At 52.2% G+C, this 18,720-nt stretch overlaps 1 protein-coding gene across 1 annotated transcript in view; it reads right to left on the reverse strand.

The window, feature by feature from the left end:
- Positions 1 to 2,383: 2,383 nt before the first annotated feature.
- Positions 2,384 to 18,720, reverse strand: part of LOC139250599 (uncharacterized) — a 33,202-nt gene continuing 16,865 nt past the window's right edge. The window contains exons 3-5 of the mRNA XM_070872996.1: positions 15,874 to 15,917; positions 10,288 to 10,331; positions 2,384 to 3,094 (exon numbers count right to left, since the gene is read on the reverse strand). Of these exons, the coding sequence (XP_070729097.1) occupies positions 2,978 to 3,094; positions 10,288 to 10,331; positions 15,874 to 15,917 (205 nt within the window). The 3' untranslated portion in view covers positions 2,384 to 2,977. The remainder of the gene's footprint in view (positions 3,095 to 10,287; positions 10,332 to 15,873; positions 15,918 to 18,720) is intronic.

Consider the following 18,720-nt stretch of genomic DNA (forward strand, 5'->3'; position numbering starts at 1 on the left):
ATGTGTCTGATTTGAGGTCGCTCTTTGGAAGCCGATGAGCTGAGCTATCCTTACACTCATTATTTTAACTTTTATTTGCCATTTGATAAATGCATCGCTTTAAGCTTTTTATTGTAAATTTAAATAACCTTTCTCCCAGATGCTTTAAACCAGTCTCTGATTGGCTCAAATCCTGCATCAAATTAATGTTTTATTTATTCCGGACACTAAACATCAGCCCATTGAAGTGACCAGATATCGCTATTTGGCAAAACTCAGGTCATTTCTCTCTCCGTGAACACAAGACCTGGGCGATGTGGATATAGCAATTCATTACCGTAAAGCCAATTGAATCACAACCAGACTCGTGCTCCCAGATTCTAGTCAAGAAGCATGTTATTGCTCACTGGCACAGTTAGAGAACATTCAATTTTATTTATTCAATTTTAGTAACAGAGAATCACCCCTGATGGTTTGGTGGGAAAGTGCACTGTGTGGTACTGAGGCAAACAGACCAGGGAGATCCCAGTGGTGTATGTGGGTCTCACTATCTATCCTGAGACAGGGTCCCAGTGGTGTGTGTGGGTCTCTCTATCCTGAGACAGGGTCCCAGTGGTGTATGTGGGTCTCACTATCTATCCTGAGACAAGGTCCCAGTGGTGTATGTGGGTCTCTCTATCTATCCTGAGACAGGGTCCCAGTGGTGTGTGTGGGTCTCACTATCTATCCTGAGACAGGGTCCCAGTGGTGTATGTGGGTCTCACTATCCTGAGACAGGGTCCCAGTGGTGTGTGTGGGTCTCACTATCTATCCTGAGACAAGGTCCCAGTGGTGTATGTGGGTCTCTCTATCTATCCTGAGACAGGGTCCCAGTGGTGTGTGTGGGTCTCACTATCTATCCTGAGACAGGGTCCCAGTGGTGTATGTGGGTCTCACTATCCTGAGACAGGGTCCCAGTGGTGTATGTGGGTCTCACTATCTATCCTGAGACAAGGTCCCAGTGGTGTATGTGGGTCTCTCTATCTATCCTGAGACAGGGTCCCAGTGGTGTGTGTGGGTCTCACTATCTATCCTGAGACAGGGTCCCAGTGGTGTATGTGGGTCTCTCTATCTATCCTGAGACAGGGTCCCAGTGGTGTATGTGGGTCTCACTATCTATCCTGAGACAGGGTCCCAGTGGTGTGTGTGGGTCTCACTATCTATCCTGAGACAGGGTCCCAGTGGTGTGTGTGGGTCCCACAATCTATCCTGAGACAGGGTCCCAGTGGTGTGTGTGGGTCTCTCTATCTATCCTGAGACAGGGTCCCAGTGGTGTGTGTGGGTCTCACTATCTATCCTGAGACAGGGTCCCAGTGGTGTGTGTGGGTCTCTCTATCTATCCTGAGACAGGGTCCCAGTGGTGTGTGGGTCTCTCTATCCTGAGACAGGGTCCCAGTGGTGTGTGTGGGTCTCTCTATCCTGAGACAGGGTCCCAGTGGTGTGTGGGTCTCTCTATCTATCCTGAGACAGGGTCCCAGTGGTGTGTGTGGGTCTCACTATCTATCCTGAGACAGGGTCCCAGTGGTGTGTGTGGGTCTCACTATCTATCCTGAGACAGGGTCCCAGTGGTGTATGTGGGTCCCACTATCTATCCTGAGACAGGGTCCCAGTGGTGTGTGTGGGTCTCACTATCTATCCTGAGACAGGGTCCCAGTGGTGTATGTGGGTCTCACTATCTATCCTGAGACAGGGTCCCAGTGGTGTATGTGGGTCTCTCTATCTATCCTGAGACAGGGTCCCAGTGGTGTGTGTGGGTCTCACTATCTATCCTGAGACAGGGTCCCAGTGGTGTGTGTGGGTCTCACTATCTATCCTGAGACAGGGTCCCAGTGGTGTGTGTGGGTCTCTCTCTCTATCCTGAGACAGGGTCCCAGTGGTGTGTGTGGGTCTCTCTATCTATCCTGAGACAGGGTCCCAGTGGTGTGTGTGGGTCTCTCTATCTATCCTGAGACAGGGTCCCAGTGGTGTGTGTGGGTCTCACTATCTATCCTGAGACAGGGTCCCAGTGGTGTGTGTGGGTCTCACTATCTATCCTGAGACAGGGTCCCAGTGGTGTATGTGGGTCTCACTATCTATCCTGAGACAGGGTCCCAGTGGTGTGTGTGGGTCTCACTATCTATCCTGAGACAGGGTCCCAGTGGTGTGTGTGGGTCTCACTATCTATCCTGAGACAGGGTCCCAGTGGTGTGTGTGGGTCCCACTATCTATCCTGAGACAGGGTCCCAGTGGTGTGTGTGGATCTCTCTATCTATCCTGAGACAGGGTCCCAGTGGTGTGTGTGGGTCTCACTATCTATCCTGAGACAGGGTCCCAGTGGTGTGTGTGGGTCTCTCTATCCTGAGATAGGATCCCAGTGGTGTGTGTGGGTCCCACTATCTATCCTGAGACAGGGTCCCAGTGGAAACACATACATTTACCTCAGTGTAGCTGAGTCAGGGAGCGGGTGAGGATTCCTGTTTCTAACCACAACCTAGTGACCCCTGACAGAAAGTGTGGGCAGTGAGTGAGGATAGAATGATGCCCCAAAGGCTCACGTGTGAAGAATGGTCACTTGGGGCGAGGGAGGGATGGGCCCCGGGACCTATGGGACTTCAGTCCGACAGGGCTCTGCACCTTTGGGTGAGGAAATTCGACAATAATTATTGAGCAGAAATACCAATAAACCCCAGTGAACGCCTCTCTACCTCTCTTTCCTCCTTTAAGACGCTCCTTAAAACCTACCTCTTTAACCAAGCTTTTGGTCATCTGCCGCAATTTCTTCTAATGTGGCTCAATGTCAAATTTATCTGTTTTGTCTTATCACGCGCTCGGAAGTACCTGGGACGTTTTACTACGTTAAAGGTGCTATATAAATAAAAGCTGTTGTTGTTGTTGAGGTCCTGTGGGATCGGAGGTACCGGCCACAAACACTGTCCTTCACCAAACCACTTGTAGGTGCTAAAGAATGTATTCCCAGTCACTATGGGCGTTTGATGGCAGCATATTCGGTTGTCTCCTCACTGATTATTAATGTCGGGCCCACGGTTTTCTGTCGCAGGAACTGAATATCGGCGTAATACAGCTCTCCTTCCTCCGACTGAAACACAGTGACATACATAAATACACAGATTACCACACGGAAACAGGCCTCTCCCCCAACCCACGCACTTACTTAAAGCACAAACCCATCAACCCACATCAGAGGCAGAGCCGGGATCCCCTCTCATTTATACATAAGCTGAGGTTCCGTCAGTGTCCTGCTAAAGGCACTGGCCCTCAGTAACGTTCCTGGGGCCTCTGGTACCTGGTCTCAGTGGCCTTTGCTCACGTCTGACCCTCGACATTAACTCGAGGCGGGAGTAGTGAGAGCTGGGGGCTGGGCCGTACGGCAGACCATCAGGCCCTTCACACCGTGAGGCCCGGGAGATTCTAACTCTCAGGCCTGCTCTGCACAGGCCCCATCGCTGTCCTGCCCAAACACGGCGGGAGGGTGAGCTGGCAGGCGGGAGGGGGGGAGGGGATTACTGGCGGGAGGGAGGGGAGGGGGGGGGGAATTACTGGCGGGAGGGGGGGAGGGGGATTACTGGCAGGAGGGGGATTACTGGTGGGAGGGGGATTACTGGCGGAGGGTGGGGGGGGGAAAGGGGGGGAGGGGGATTACTGGCGGAGGAAGGGAGGGAAGTGGATTACTGGCGGGAGTGGAGGGAGGGAGCGGGATTACTGGCGGGAGGGAGGGAGGGAGGGGGATTATTGGCGGAGGGAGGGAGGGAGAGGGATTACTGGTGGAGGGATGGAGGAAGGGGGATTACTGGCGGAGGGAGGGAGGGGGGAGGGGGATTATTGGTGGAGGGAGGGAGGGGAATCACTGGCGGAGGGAGGGAGGGAGGGAGATTACTGGCGGAGGGAGGGAGGGAGATTACTGGCGGAAGGAGGGAGAGGGATTACTGGCGGAGGGAGGGGGAGGGGGATTACTGGTGGAGGGAGGTAGGCAGGGGGATTACTGGCGGAGGGAGGGAGGGGGAGGGAGATTATTGGCGGAGGGAGGAGGAGGGGGATTACTGGCGGAGGGAGGGAGGGGGAGGGGCATTACTGGCGGAGGGAGGGAGGGGGAGCGGGATTACTGGCGGAGGGATGGAGGGAGGGTGATTACTGACAGGAGGGAGGGAGGGAGGGAGTGAGATTACTGGCGGTGCAAGGGAGGGAGCGGGATTAGTGGCGGAGGGAGGGAGGGGGGGAGGGGGATTACTGGCAGAGGGAGGGAGGGGGAATACTGGCAGAGGGAGGGAGGGGGATTACTGGCGGAGGGAGAGAGGGAGGGAGCGGGATTACTGGTGGAGGGAGGGAGGGGGATTATTGGTGGAGGGAAGGAGAGGGATTATTGGCAGAGGGAGGGAGGGGGGGGATTATTGGCGGAGAGAGGGATGGAGGGAGGGAGATTACTGGCGGAGGGAGGGGGATTACTGGCGGAGGGAGGGGGAGGGGGATTATTGGCGGAGGGAGGGGGAGGGTGATTACTGGCGGAGGGAGGGAGGGGGAGGGGGATTACTGGCGGAGGGATGGAGGGAGGGTGATTACTGGCAGGAGGGAGTGAGGGAGGGAGCGGGATTACTGGCGGAGGGAGGAAGGGGGAGGGGGATTACTGGCAGGAGGGAGGGAGGGGGGGAGGGGGATTACTGGTGGAGGGAGGAAGGGAGTGGGATTACTGGCGGAGGGAGGGAGGGGGGAGGGGATTACTGGCGGAGGGAGGGAGGGGGGGAGGGGGATTACTGGCGGAGGGAGGGAGGGGGAATACTGACAGAGGGAGGGGAGGGAGGGGGATTACTGGCAGAGGGAGGGAGGGAGGGTGATTACTGGCGGAGGGAGGGAGAATACTGGCAGGAGGAAGGGAGGGAGTCGGATTACTGGCGGAGAGAGGGAGAGAGGGGGTTTACGGAGGGAGGGAGGGAGGGAGGGGGGATTACTGGCGGAGGGAGGGAGGTAGGGAGATTACTGGCGGAGGGAGGGAGCGGGGAGGGAGATTACTGGTGGAGGGAGGGAGGGAGGGGGATTATTGGCGGAGGGAGGGAGGGAGAGGGATTACTGGTGGAGGGAAGGAGGGAGGGAGGGGGATGACTGGCGGAGGGAGGGAGGGGGATTACTGGTGGAGGGAGGGAGATTACTGGCAGAGGGAGGGAGGGAGATTATTGGCGGAATGGGGGAGGGGGGTTATTGGCGGAGCGGGGTGAGGGAAATTACTGGCGGAGGGAGGGAGGGGGATTACTGGCGGAGGGAGGGAGATTACTGGCAGAGGGAGGGAGGGAGATTACTGGCGGAGGGATGGGGGGAGGGGGATTACTGGCAGAGGGAGAGAGGGAGGGGGTTTACTGGCAGAGGGAGGGAGGGGGATTACTGCCGGAGGGAGGGGGGGAGGGGGATTACTGGCAGAGGGAGGGAGGGAGGGGGTTTACTGGCAGAGGGAGGGAGAATACTGGCAGGAGGAAGGGAGGGAGGGGGATTACTGGCGGAGAGAGGGAGGGAGGGGGTTTACGGAGGGAGGGAGGGAGGGGGTTTATGGAGGGAGGGAGGGAGGGGGTATACGGAGGGAGGGAGGGAGGGAGGGGGGATTACTGGCGGAGGGAGGGAGGTAGGGAGATTACTGGCGGAGGGAGGGAGCGGGGAGGGAGATTACTGGTGGAGGGAGGGAGGGAGGGGGATTACTGGCGGAGGGAGGGAGGGAGGGGGATTACTGGCGGAGGGAGGGAGGGAGGGGGATTACTGGCGGAGGGAGGGAGAGAGGGGGATTACTGGCGGAAGGAGGGGGAGGGGGATTACTGGCGGAAGGAGGGAGGGAGGGAGATTACTGGCGGAGGGAGGGGGATTATTGGCGGAGGGAGGGAGAGAGGGAGATTACTGGTGGAGGGAAGGACAGAGGGAGGGGGATGACTCGCGGAGGGAGGGAGGGGGATTACTGGTGGAGGGAGGAGGGGAGAGGGATTACTGCCGGAGCGGGGGAGGGGGATTACTGGCACAGGGAGGGAGGGAGATTACTGGCGGAACGGGGGGAGGGAGATTACTGGCGGAGGGACGAGGGAAGGGGGATTACTGGCGGAGAGAGGGTGGAGGGACCTTCCTGTTCCTCCAGCCCCACAAGTCAAATTTATAGCAAGTCCCTTTCTCACTTTAAACCCTTGATTAAATCATCCCCCAACCTTCGAAACCCCAGACAATACAAGCCAAGTTCATGCAACATATCCTCATAATTGCACTGTGACAAAGCACTCAGACCGGTTCCTGCTCTTTTAAAGCTTCCTGTCCGAGGCCTCACTGCAACATGCACAGACTCTGGCTGCTGTCTGTCACTGGCACTGAGCCACACACACACACTCTCCACAAACACATACACATACACTCCCCACCCACCCACACACACACTCCCCACCCACACACACACTCCCCACCCACACACACACACTCCCCACCCACACACACACACACACTCCCCACACACACTCCCAACCGACACACATACACACTCCCCACCCACACACACACTCCCCACCCACACACACACACTCCCCACCCACACACACACACACACTCCCCACACACACTCCCAACCGACACACATACACACTCCCCACCCACACACACACTCCCCACCCACACACACACACTCCCCACCCACACACACACACACACTCCCCACACACACTCCCAACCGACACACATACACACTCCCCACCCACACACACACAAACACCCTCCCCACCCACACACACACACACACCCTCCCCACCCACACACACACCCTCCCCACCCACACACACACCCTCCCCACCCACCCACACACACACACACTCCCCACACACACACACACACACACACTTCCCACCCACACACACACACACACACCTTCCCCACCCACACACACACTCCCCACCCACACACACACGCACACTCCCCCCCCCCACACATACACACACACACTCCCCCCACACACACACATTCCCCACACACACATAAGAACATAAGAACATAAGAATTAGGAACAGGAGTAGGCCATCTAGCCCCTCGAGCCTGCTCCGCCATTCAACAAGATCATGGCTGAGCCAGATTGAGCCAGTTCTATCTCCATGCTAATACATTTCCTCTGACTCCGCGTACCTTTATCTTCTGCAGTCACCTTTTGTGTGGCACCTTATCGAATGCCTTTTGGAAATCTAAATACACCACATCCATCGGTACACCTCTATCCACCATGCTCGTTATATCCTCAAAGAATTCCAGTAAATTAGTTAAACATGATTTCCCCTTCATGAATCCATGCTGCGTCTGCTTGATTGCACTATTCCTACCTAGATGTCCCGCTATTTCTTCCTTAATGATAGTTTCAAGCATTTTTCCCACTACAGATGTTAAACTAATCGGCCTATAGTTTCCTGCCTTTTGTCTGCCCCCTTTTTTAAACAGAGGCGTTACATTAGCTGTTTTCCAATCCGCTGGTACCTCCCCAGAGTCCAGAGAATTTTGGTAGATTATAACGAATGCATCTGCTATAACTTCCGCCATCTCTTTTAATACCCTGGGATGCATTTCATCAGGACCAGGGGACTTGTCTACCTTGAGTCCCATTAGCCTGTCCAGCACTACCCCTCTAGTGATAGTGATTGTATCAAGGTCCTCCCTTCCCACATTCCCGTGACCAGCAATTTTTGGCATAGTTTTTGTGTCTTCCACTGTGAAGACCAAAACAAAATAATTGTTTAAGGTCTCAGCCATTTCCACATTTCCCATTATTAAATCCCCCTTCTCATCTTCTAAGGGACCAACATTTACTTTAGTCACTCTTTTCCGTTTTATATATCGGTAAAAGCTTTTACTATCTGTTTTTATGTTTTGCGCAAGTTTACCTTCGTAATCTATCTTTCCTTTCTTTATTGCTTTCTTCGTTATTCTTTGCTGTCGTTTAATATTTTCCCAATCTTCTAGTTTCCCACTAACCTTGGCCACCTTATACGCATTGGTGGCCAAGGTTAGTGGGAAACTAGTAGATTGGGAAACACACAAAGGGTTTCACAGAGACAATCCCTTTGAACAAAACCCAGCCTCGTGTCGGGTGCCCACACACACCGATAATCTGCGGCACCTGCTCCTGACCCTTCCAGCAGCTCACCGGCCCTCTGCCTGCACAATAAGTTGCGACTTAACAGGAGAGAGGAGGCCGGGACAGGAGGGCCCACAGACACAACCCCGAGAGCCTTTGGAGGGGAGCCGCTTGGAAATGATTGTGCCTGGGAGCAGAGGGATTGGGACAGGCTGAAGCCGGAGGCCTCGCCCTCACTCAGGGACAGGAGCACCTTACGTTATCCCTTCTCTCCCTACTGACATCCTGACCCACCATCACCCAGGGTCCAGTCACACCCAGCGGGCTCAGAGTATTCCCACCGCAGTAATAGTCACAATGCCATTGGGACCCCGATTGCCATTTCGGGTGGGAGCGGGCAGGAGCCTGGGCTGTGCTCACACCGACCCGACCCGACCCACGGGCCATGGAACGACAGATTTAAATGAGGCCGGTGGCTCACAATCGCAGGGAGGAGGGGGAGCTCGGCACCACTGGAACGGTCACCTGACCATCGCTCCCCCAGTCAGTCACCTGACCATCACTCCCCCAGTCAGTCACCTGACCATCCCCCCCCCCCCCCCAGTCAGTCACCTGACCATCGCTCCCCCAGTCAGTCACCTGACCATCACTCCCTCAGTCAGTCACCTGACCATCACTCCCTCAGTCAGTCACCTGACCATCACTCCCTCAGTCGGTCATCTGACCACTAGTCCCCGGCCCGGGAGTCAAACTAGACTCCAACCTGTGAAAGTCACGTGAGTTCAGGATCAGGCTGGGCCTATTATTAGGGAAGGTCGCTGAGCACTTGGACAATATGAGCTGGTCAGAGAGAGCCAGCATGGATTTGTAAAGCAGAACTCATGTCTAACAAACTTAGTTGAATTTTTTGAGGTGGTAGCTAAGGTGCTTGATAAGGGAGAGTCTGTAGATGTTGTTTATATGGACCCAGGCATTGAAAAAGCTTCCACTTTCGAACGGCTGGAGCTGGTCAGTGACATTATCAGAGTCGCCTAGTGACCCAGATGACAGGCTTTGCTACAGCAGGAAATTCAATATTAGTTTTTGTAAATGACAACGAATTCAATGCTTGTTCAGAGTCACACGATCACACTGATGAATTTCTGTTTCCGTGAACAAGGTATGGCAATTCGACCTTATGGCTTTAAAGGGATGCACCACGTGTTACTCAACTCCACCCGAGCTCCACCTGAGATAGATCAGAATATCTTTAAATGGCGAGAAGCTAGGAACTGTGGAGGAGCGAGAGATTTAAGGGTCCATGCACAGAAATCATAAAACCCAGGGGACTGGTACAAACAATAATTACAAAGGCTGATGGAATGTTGGCCTTTATCTCAGGGGAGCTGGAATACAAAGGGCGGAAGTTATTCTACACTTGGATAAAACTCTGGTTACAACACATCAGGGGCACTGCATTCAGTTCTAGGCACCGCAGCCCAGGAAGGATATTGGCCTCGGAGGGGGTGCAGTGGAGATTCACCAGAATGATTCGGGAACTAAAAGGGTTAGATTATGAGGACAGGTTGCACTGCCCAGGCTTGTATTCCCGAGTATAGAAGATTAAGGGGTGATGGAATTCAGGTGTTTAAGATGATCCGAGGAATTGATACTGTGGGAAACTATTTCCTCTGAATGGTGGAGTCCGGACATGACCTTAACATTAGAGCTCAGCCGTTCAGGGTGAAATCAGGAAACACTTCTTCACACAGAGGGCAGTGGGAATCTGGAACTTACCCAAAAAAGCTGAGGCTGGGGGGGTCAATTAAACATTTCAAAACTGAGATGGATAGATTTTCGTTAGGCAAGGGTATTAAGGGTTACGGAACCAAGGCGGGTAGCTGGAGTTGAGATACAGATCAGCCCTGGTCTAATTGAATGGCGGAACAGTTCGAGGGGCTGAATGGCCTGCTCCTGTTCCTATGTTCCCTCACTCACTGCCATGGTTACTGGTACTGTCCAAGCTACACATGATAAACAGTTGCTTGGTGTGATATCGGGAGGGGCTGTTGCCATTTGTAAACCGTTTCCCAGCAAGAGTCAGCTCCTTCAGAAGAACACTGGTCATAAGTAAAAGAAACACACTATAACGTCCAGGGCTGGAGAGGAAGTGATGAGGTGTATTTAACAGCAGGATATCGGTATAAAAGCTGTTGCTCAGTACTCACCACAGTCGAGGATGCGGCTGCCTGTTTATTAGTCTGGGTTGCAGCTGAAATATAAGAACCTGTGTGAGTTTATTATAGCTGCCACATGTATGACTGATAATCACAGTGAAACCAGTGTGGTCAAATACTCTTCGACTGTATCCCACTCAGCAACCTGCAGCAAACCATGCAGCATACATGTGGTGATAAGCCACACACTCTGTCAGTGCTCTACACTGTACACCACGGGAGTCAGGTGTGACTCAGTGGGTAGCACTCTCACCTCGGGGTCAGAAGATGGTGGGTTCAAGCCCCACTCCAGGGACTTGAGCCCATAATCCAGGCTGTCACTCCAGGCTGGACTGGTGCACATTCCCCTGAATGATCCTGTACTTGTGGTCTGACACCACCTGTACAATGATGGATAGAAGCCTTTGCTATAGATGCCCACCTTGGGATAGTCATTATGGGTCTTGTTGGCTGTGTATGTGCCATCGATGAGACCCTGCACTTTACAGAAGCTGCAACAGGTAAAAGTGCTGTGCCCACTCGAGCTGTTGTCTCCTTTCAATGGACAAAGTGACGAAGGTGTTTCCCCTGCAAACCTCGGCTCCCGGGGCCTGCTTGCGGCATCAGCGGACTGAAGTAATACTAATGTTACAAATGTCTCCAGTGGTGGCTTGAAAGGATCTGATTGAACAAAAGCTCAAAGTTGTGATGTTCACCCACAATGGCCATGTCTGTCCCTGTGCTCGGCCCACTCTGGATTCCTGGCTTCAGCACGTGGCATAACTCTGTCACAGACTGCTTCGTGAGTGGAGACAGAAAAGACGGGTCTCCTCAGGTATGGCCAAGTAGGTGTGAAAGTGTAGTAGCTGGGCAGAGTCAGAGTGGGTGCCAGACTCGAGATATAAGCACATCTGTGCTTTTCCTCTCTGTGACACCCTCCACCTCCTCGATCTCCAGGCCAGCCGCTGACAGACCCAATGCAACGTCCATGTTTATCACCAAAATGGCCCGAGCCAAAGTCATCACCAGCATTCTGTGTGACTGTGTCCATGCTGCATTCTCCCTCCTCGGCCTCTATGCAGCCTTTGACACAGTCGACCCACACAATCATCGTCCAACATCTCTCCTCCAGCTCAGTGCTTCCACTTATCTGCATCAATGGCTTCTCTTCTCAAACCTCCCCCAAAGCTGGATCCTTGGCCCCTCCTTTCTCACATCTACATGTTACTCCTCGGCAACATTACCCAGACGTTGTACCTCACTATTTCCACCTCCGTAACATCACTCGTCTCCACCCTTGCCTCAGCTCATCTGCTGCAGAAGCCCTCATCCATGCCTTTGTTACCTCTAGACTTGACTATTCCAACGCACTCCTGGCTGGCCTCCCACATTCTACCTTACGTAGAGGTAATCGAAAACTTGGCTGCCTGTGTCCTAACTCGCACCAAGTCCCGCTCACCCATCACCCCTGTGCTCGCTGACCTACATTGGCTTCCAGTTAAACAAGACCTCGACTTAAAAATGCTAATCCTTATTTTCAAATCCCTCCATAGCCTCGCCCCTCGCTCTATCTGTCGAACACCCCACAGTTGCATGGATATGAAATTGGCTAAGTGACAGGAAAAGGAGAGTGTCATAGAGTCATAGGGGCACACAATGCCCCCCGCACGCATCCCGTTTCGATATTTTTTACCACAGCTGCAGTTCGGGTTGACTCTTTCGGGAAATTACGCTCTGTGTTTTTTCTTGTTTCTATCCGGAAGTCGATCATAATGGGGCCGATGACTACACCGGAGCGGCAAAAACGTGGCGGTGACAGCAACTGAGGGGCGGATGTTGGGGGCGGTGCATATTCACCGCCGCGATGACATCATCACGCCACGCGTCACCGCAACTGTCCCCTTCAACTTCAGTCCACAGGGGCACCAGGGAGGGTCTCGACCGGGCCAGCGGCCCCCATGCTGCCTGTTGGTGGCCCGGCCGAACCCGCGGTATAATTGTCGGGCTGACCTGGCAGTCGGCCGACAAGAAAAACATGGCGGCAGCGGCAGTGGGTCCTCCCCTTTAAGGGAAGCTGCACGGCCGCTGCAAAAGGCCACAGCCTCACCGGGCCACCGGGAAAAGGTTGTTTTGGCACCGCCGAGTGGGCCGAAGATTTTCCCAGGGGAATGTCGCTATCGGGGGGTTGGATCGGCAGTGTGCACGGTGATGATGTGTTTAACACCGATCGGCAGCAGAGGGGTGGTAAGGGTGGGATCGGGGCACCGCCGGGAAAACTCGGGAGAGCAATTGGGCTAGCAGCAGCCATTCCAGCAAAAGTCCCCGGCCACTCCACTCCGCAGTGGGGCCGCTGATTTACGGTGGTAACAGGCCTTCAGGAGAGGGGCGAATTTCAGCCCCATAGAATCATCAAAATTTACAGCACAGAAGGAGGCCATTCGGCCCATCGTGTTGGCGATGGCCGACAAAGAGCTATCAGCCTAATCCCACTTTCCAGCTCTAGGTCCGTAGCCCTGTAGGTTACAGCACTTCAAGTGTACATCCAAGTACTTTTTAAATGTGGTGAGGGTTTCTGCATCGCCCGCCCTTTCAGGCCGTGAGTTCCAGACCCCCACCACCCTCTGGGTGAACAAATTTCCCCTCAAGTCCCCTCTAAACCTCCGACCAATGACTTTAAAGCGATGTCCCCTGGTTATTGACCCCTCTTGCTAATGGAAATAGGTCCTTTCTATCCACTCTATCTAGGTCCCTCATAATTTTATCCACACCGATAAGGTGTCCCCACAGTCTCCTCTGTTCCAAAGGAAACAACCGCAGTAAATCCAATCTTTCCCCATTGAACGGTTGTTTATCGGACTGGAGGAAGGTATACAGTGGTGTTCCCCAGGGGACGAGACTAGGACCAGTGCTTTTCTTGATATATACTAATGACTTGGACTTGGGGGTGAAGGGCACAATTTCAAAATGTACAGATGACACAATATCTGGAAGTACAGTGAACAGTGAGGAGGATAGTGACAGACCAGGAAGACATAGACAGGCTGGTGAAATGGGCGGACAGGTGGCTGATTAAATTTAACACAGAAAAGTGTGAAGTGATACATTTTGATCAGAAGAATGAGGAGAGGAAATATAAACTAAAGGGTACAATCCTGAAGTGGGTGCATGAACAGAGAGATCTGGGGGTACATGAGCACAAATCGTTGAAGGTGGCAGGATGAGAAAGTGGTTAAAAAAGTATTTGGCATCCTGGGCTTCATAAATAGAGGCATAGAGTACAAAAGCAGGGAAGTTATTATGAACCTGTATAAAACACTGGTTCAGCCTAAACTGGAGTATTGTGTCCAATTCTGGGCACCACACTTTAGGAAGGATGTGAAGGTCTTAGAGAGGGTGCGGAAAATATTTACAAGAATGTTCCAGGGATGAGGGACTTCAGTTACATGGACAGACTGGAGAAACTGGGGTTGTTCTCCTTGGAGCAGAGAGGATTGAGAGGAGATCTGAGAGAGGTGATCACAATCATGAGGGGTCCAGACAGAGTAGATAGAGAGAAACTGTTCCCATTGGTGGAAGGGTCGGGAACCAGAGGTCACAGATTTAAGGTGATTGTCAGAAGAACCAATGAGGTAAAACCTTTTGACGCAGCGAGTGGTTATGATCTGGAATGCAGTGCCTGAAAGCTTGGTGGAGGCAGATTCAATCGTAGCTTTCAGAAGGGAATAGGTCAGTCCCCGAAGGGAACAGGTTTACAGAGCTACGGGGAGAGGGCGGGAGAGAGGGACTCACTGAAGTGCTCTTACAGAGAGCCAGCACGGGCTCGACGGGCCGAATGGCCTCCCTCTGTGCTGTAACCATTCTAGGATTCTATTCTATGGTTCTAATTAAATAAATCTGCAATAAAAATCGAGTATCAGTAATGGTGACCATGAAACTACCAGATTCTGGTTCCCCAATGTCCTTTAGGGAATGAAATCTGGTCTATATGTGACTCCAGACCACAGCAATGTGGTTGAGTTCTAACTGCCCTCTGACATGACCGAGCAAGACACACAGTTGTAACAAACTGCGACCAAGAAATATACTCACTGTGGGAGTAGCATCACCTCACGGGCTGCACCTTCCCAAGGGCAATAAATGCTTTTGAACGATTAAAAAACCATCGGCCATCTTTGGCCACCTGCTGCGGACACTCTCACCCTGACTTTATCACTTCAAGACTCGACTATTGCAGTGCTCTCCTGGTTGGCCTCACATCCTCCGCCGAACATAAACTTTAGCTCATCCATAACTCTGCTTGCCTATCCTACACTGCGTCACTCCCCACACACACACAAACACACACTGTGTCACTCCCCACGCACACTGCGTCGCTCCCCACACACTGTGTCGCTCCCCACACACACACTGCGTCGCTCCCCACACACACTGCGGCGCTCCCCACACACACTGCGTCGCTCCCCGCACACACTGTGTCGCTCCCCACACACACTGCGTCGCTCCCCACACACACTGCGTCGCTCCCCGCACACACTGCGTCGCTCCCCTCACACACTGCGTCGCTCCCCACACACACTGCGTCGCTCCCCACACACACTGCGTCGCTCCCCACACACACTGCGTCGCTCCCCACACACACTGCGTCGCTCCCCACACACACTGCGTCGCTCCCGACACACACTGCGTCGCTCCCCACGCACACTGCGTCGCTTCCCGCACACACTGCGTCCCTCCCCACACACACTGCGTCGCTCCCCACACACACTGCGTCGCTCCCCACACACACTGCGTCGCTCCCCGCACACACTGTGTCCCTCCCCACACACACTGCGTACTGCGTCGCTCCCCACACACACTGCGTCGCTCCCCACACACACTGCGTCTCTCCCCACACACACTGCGTCTCTCCCCACACACACTGCGTCTCTCCCCACACACACTGCGTCACTCCCCACACACACTGCGTCACTCCCCACACACACTGCGTCACTCCCCACGTATACTACATCATGAGTCTGGTTTGTGTGGTATAAATGCAGCATTAAATGTTCACATATGAAAGAGCTTGACCCTGTGTCCGTTGCTTCACCTGGGAGCAGTGAGCTGCAACACATCTACACAGCACCAACTCCAAGGTTAACGTTCCAATGGGGGTAACTGAACTCTGTCTGCTCACCAGTGGGAGTGGGTTTGAAATCGGCCGCGGCTGGAGGGATGGAGATTGTGTCTGTGTGTCCGTCTCCACGTGGCTCTTACAGATCTCAGGACAACACATCCCTCACTGGACACTAAACATCAACATTGCTGAGAGAGGCGGCAAGAATTGAAGTAGAAATTGTTCCAGTGGTGAGCTCTGTTCCAAGTCTGAGGGTGAGGCACATTAGTGATGCCCGGCAGAGGGAGCTTTACTCCACAGCTGACTCTCCTATATCTTCACCAGCTTGATGCAGATATCGAGTGCTTGAAATGGGAAAGTGTTCCATTTTTCAGAGATAACAATAAGTACAAGATTCATCCGATTGATTTTTAGAAACATCACAAAACAATAAACATTATTCGGACTAATCAACGGAATGAGTAATGAATTGGGTTTCTTACCACTGACTGTTGCATACACCGGGTTAAGCTCTCCAGCGGGGGGCCTAGGGAGATGGTGCAGAAACAGAAAGTCAATGATTCATTTACAGCATAAATATCAGTGAATGTTTCTGTACAACAACTTCACACTGGCACTGCTGTGAGCATAAATATCAGTGAATGTTTCTGTACAACTTTACACTGGCACTGCTGTGAGCATAAATATCAGTGAATGTTTCTGTACAACAACTTCACACTGGCACTGCTGTGAGCATAAATATCAGTGAATGTCTCTGTACAACAACTTCACACTGGCACTGCTGTGAGCATAAATATCAGTGAATGTTTCTGTACAACTTCACACTGGCACTGCTGTGAGCATAAATATCAGTGAATGTTTCTGTACAATTTCATACTGGCACTGCTGTGAGCATAAATATCAGTGAATGTTTCTGTACAACTTCACACTGGCACTGCTGTGAGCATAAATATCAGTGAATGTCTCTGTACAACTTCACACTGGCACTGCTGTGAGCATAAATATCAGTGAATGTTTCTGTACAACTTCACACTGGCACTGCTGTGAGCAGGAAAGAGCACAGAAGTTTCAAAGAACGTCTCTCTCTTAAAATGAAATTCTGCACAAGTCATGACCGTTTGGTTGATGTTCGATCGACTCCTCCTGATTGAAGTGGGTTATGTTTGTCTCCTATACATAACAACAACAACTTGTATTTATATAGCGCCTTTAACGTAGTGAATGTCCCAAGGTGCTTCACAGGAGTATTATTTGAGATAAAGAATTTGACATTGAACCATATAAGTAGAAATTAGCGCAGGTAACCAAAAGCTTGTTCAAAGACTTCGGTTTTAAGGAGCGTTTTGAAGGAGGGAAGAGAGGTAGAGAGGTGGAGAGGTTTAGGCAGGGAGTTCCAGAGCTTGGGGCCAGGCAACAGAAGGCACGGCCACCAATGGTGGAGCGATTATAATCAGGGATGCTCAAGAGGGCAGAATTAGAGGAGCGCAGATATCTCGGGGGGGTTGTGGGGCTGGAGGAGATTACAGAGATAGGGAGGGGCAAGGCCATGGAGTGATTTGAAAATAAGGATGAGAATTTTGAAATCGAGGCGTTGCTTAACTGGAAGCCAATGTCGGTCAGCGAGCACAGGCGTGATGAGTGAGCAGGACTTGGTGCAAGTTAGAACACGGGCAGCCAAGTTTTGGATTACTTCTAGTTTACGTAGGATATAATATGGGAGGCCAGCTCGGAGTGCGTTGGAATAGTCAAGTCTTGAGGTAACAAAGACATGGATGAGGGTTTCAGCAGCGGTTGAGCTGAGGCAAGGGCAGAGACAGGTGATGTTACGGAGGTGGAAATAGGCGGTCGTATGTTGAGGATATGTGGTCAAAAGCTCATTTTAGGGTCAAATATAATACCAAGTTTGCGAACAGTCTGGTCCAACCTCAGGCAGAAGTTGGAGAGAGGGATGGAGTCAGTGGCTAGGGAACGGAGTTTGTGGCGGGGACCGAAAACAATGAACATAAGAAATAGGAGCAGGAGTAGGCCATATGGCCCCTCGAGTCTATTCCGCCATTTAATAAGATCATGGCTGATCCGATCATGGACTCATGTCCACTTCCCTGCCCGCTCCCCATAACCCCTTAATCCCTTATCGGTTAAGAAACTGTGTATCTCTGTCTTAAATTTATTCAATGTCCCAGCTTCCACAGCTCTCTGAGGCAGTGAATTTCACAGATTTACAACCCTCTGAGAGAAGAAATTCCTCCTCATCTCAGTTTTAAATGGGGTGTCCCTTATTCTGAGATTATGCCCCCTAGTTCTAGTCTCCCCTATCAGTGGAAACATCCTCTCTGCATCCACCTTGTCAAGCTCCCTCATAATCTTATACGTTTCGAAAAGATCACCTCTCATTCTTCTGAATGCCAATGAGTAGAGGCCCAACCTGTGACCAGACAGTTTCCGTCTGACAGTGCAGAATTAGGTATTAGCAGGCAATAGGCTGGGCAGCTATGGTAGTTGAGTTAGTGCAGAGGTCTATGTTGGTAAGGGTGTATTGGGCCAGTGTATTTTGGAGATGGGGTCAGGACTAGAAATGCATTGTTGCATCTTGGAGATTAATGATCCCGGTGACTGCGTGCATCATGTTGTGTCTTTGATCCCGCTTGTCACAATGATGTCAGGAACCAGGGCTCAGAGGATAGCCTTTGTCTCTCAGGAACCATGATCCCAGTCTGCCTTCTCCTTGAAAGAGTTAAGGCACAGTGGATGGTCTTAAAATGGAGGGATTAGAACATTCACCGCATGATGAGCTGGTCACTGAACTGCACATTGAGGGGGTTCGAAGCCCCCGGAGTTCAGGAAGACCGTGGTGTAATGTGTAGGGTCCAAGGTGGGCACGGATACCAACAACAATGCCTTGGACTTTGGCGAATCCTGTGATGTGGAATAATTCCAATGCAGTGCATCACAACTAATAAAACAAAACTGCCGCAGCTCTCAAATCCCACGTCCATCATCAAAAACGCTGCTGTGGAAAAGCCAGAAGCCCTTTGCGTACCGACCTGCTGAAAGCACTGGCTCACTTTATGTGGGTGAGCAGAGCACAATGGACATTGCTCCTGGGAAAACTGGGGAATCCTGCTAGCCACCATTAGCATTCATTTCCACAGATTACAAGATGTAAAATGGGCTCCTGCACATTTTCTACACATGCGTTAGAGCGGTCTAACAGGATTCCCCGCACTATTTCCTGGCCCAGGTGACATTCCGTTATGACTGGGCCAGTCAGATTGTTCCAGTCCTCAAGAAAGACGGCACCGTCAGAATCATAGAAACATAGAAACATA

Source organism: Pristiophorus japonicus, unplaced genomic scaffold, assembly GCF_044704955.1.
Source record: "Pristiophorus japonicus isolate sPriJap1 unplaced genomic scaffold, sPriJap1.hap1 HAP1_SCAFFOLD_399, whole genome shotgun sequence".
NCBI lineage: Eukaryota > Metazoa > Chordata > Chondrichthyes > Pristiophoridae > Pristiophorus > Pristiophorus japonicus.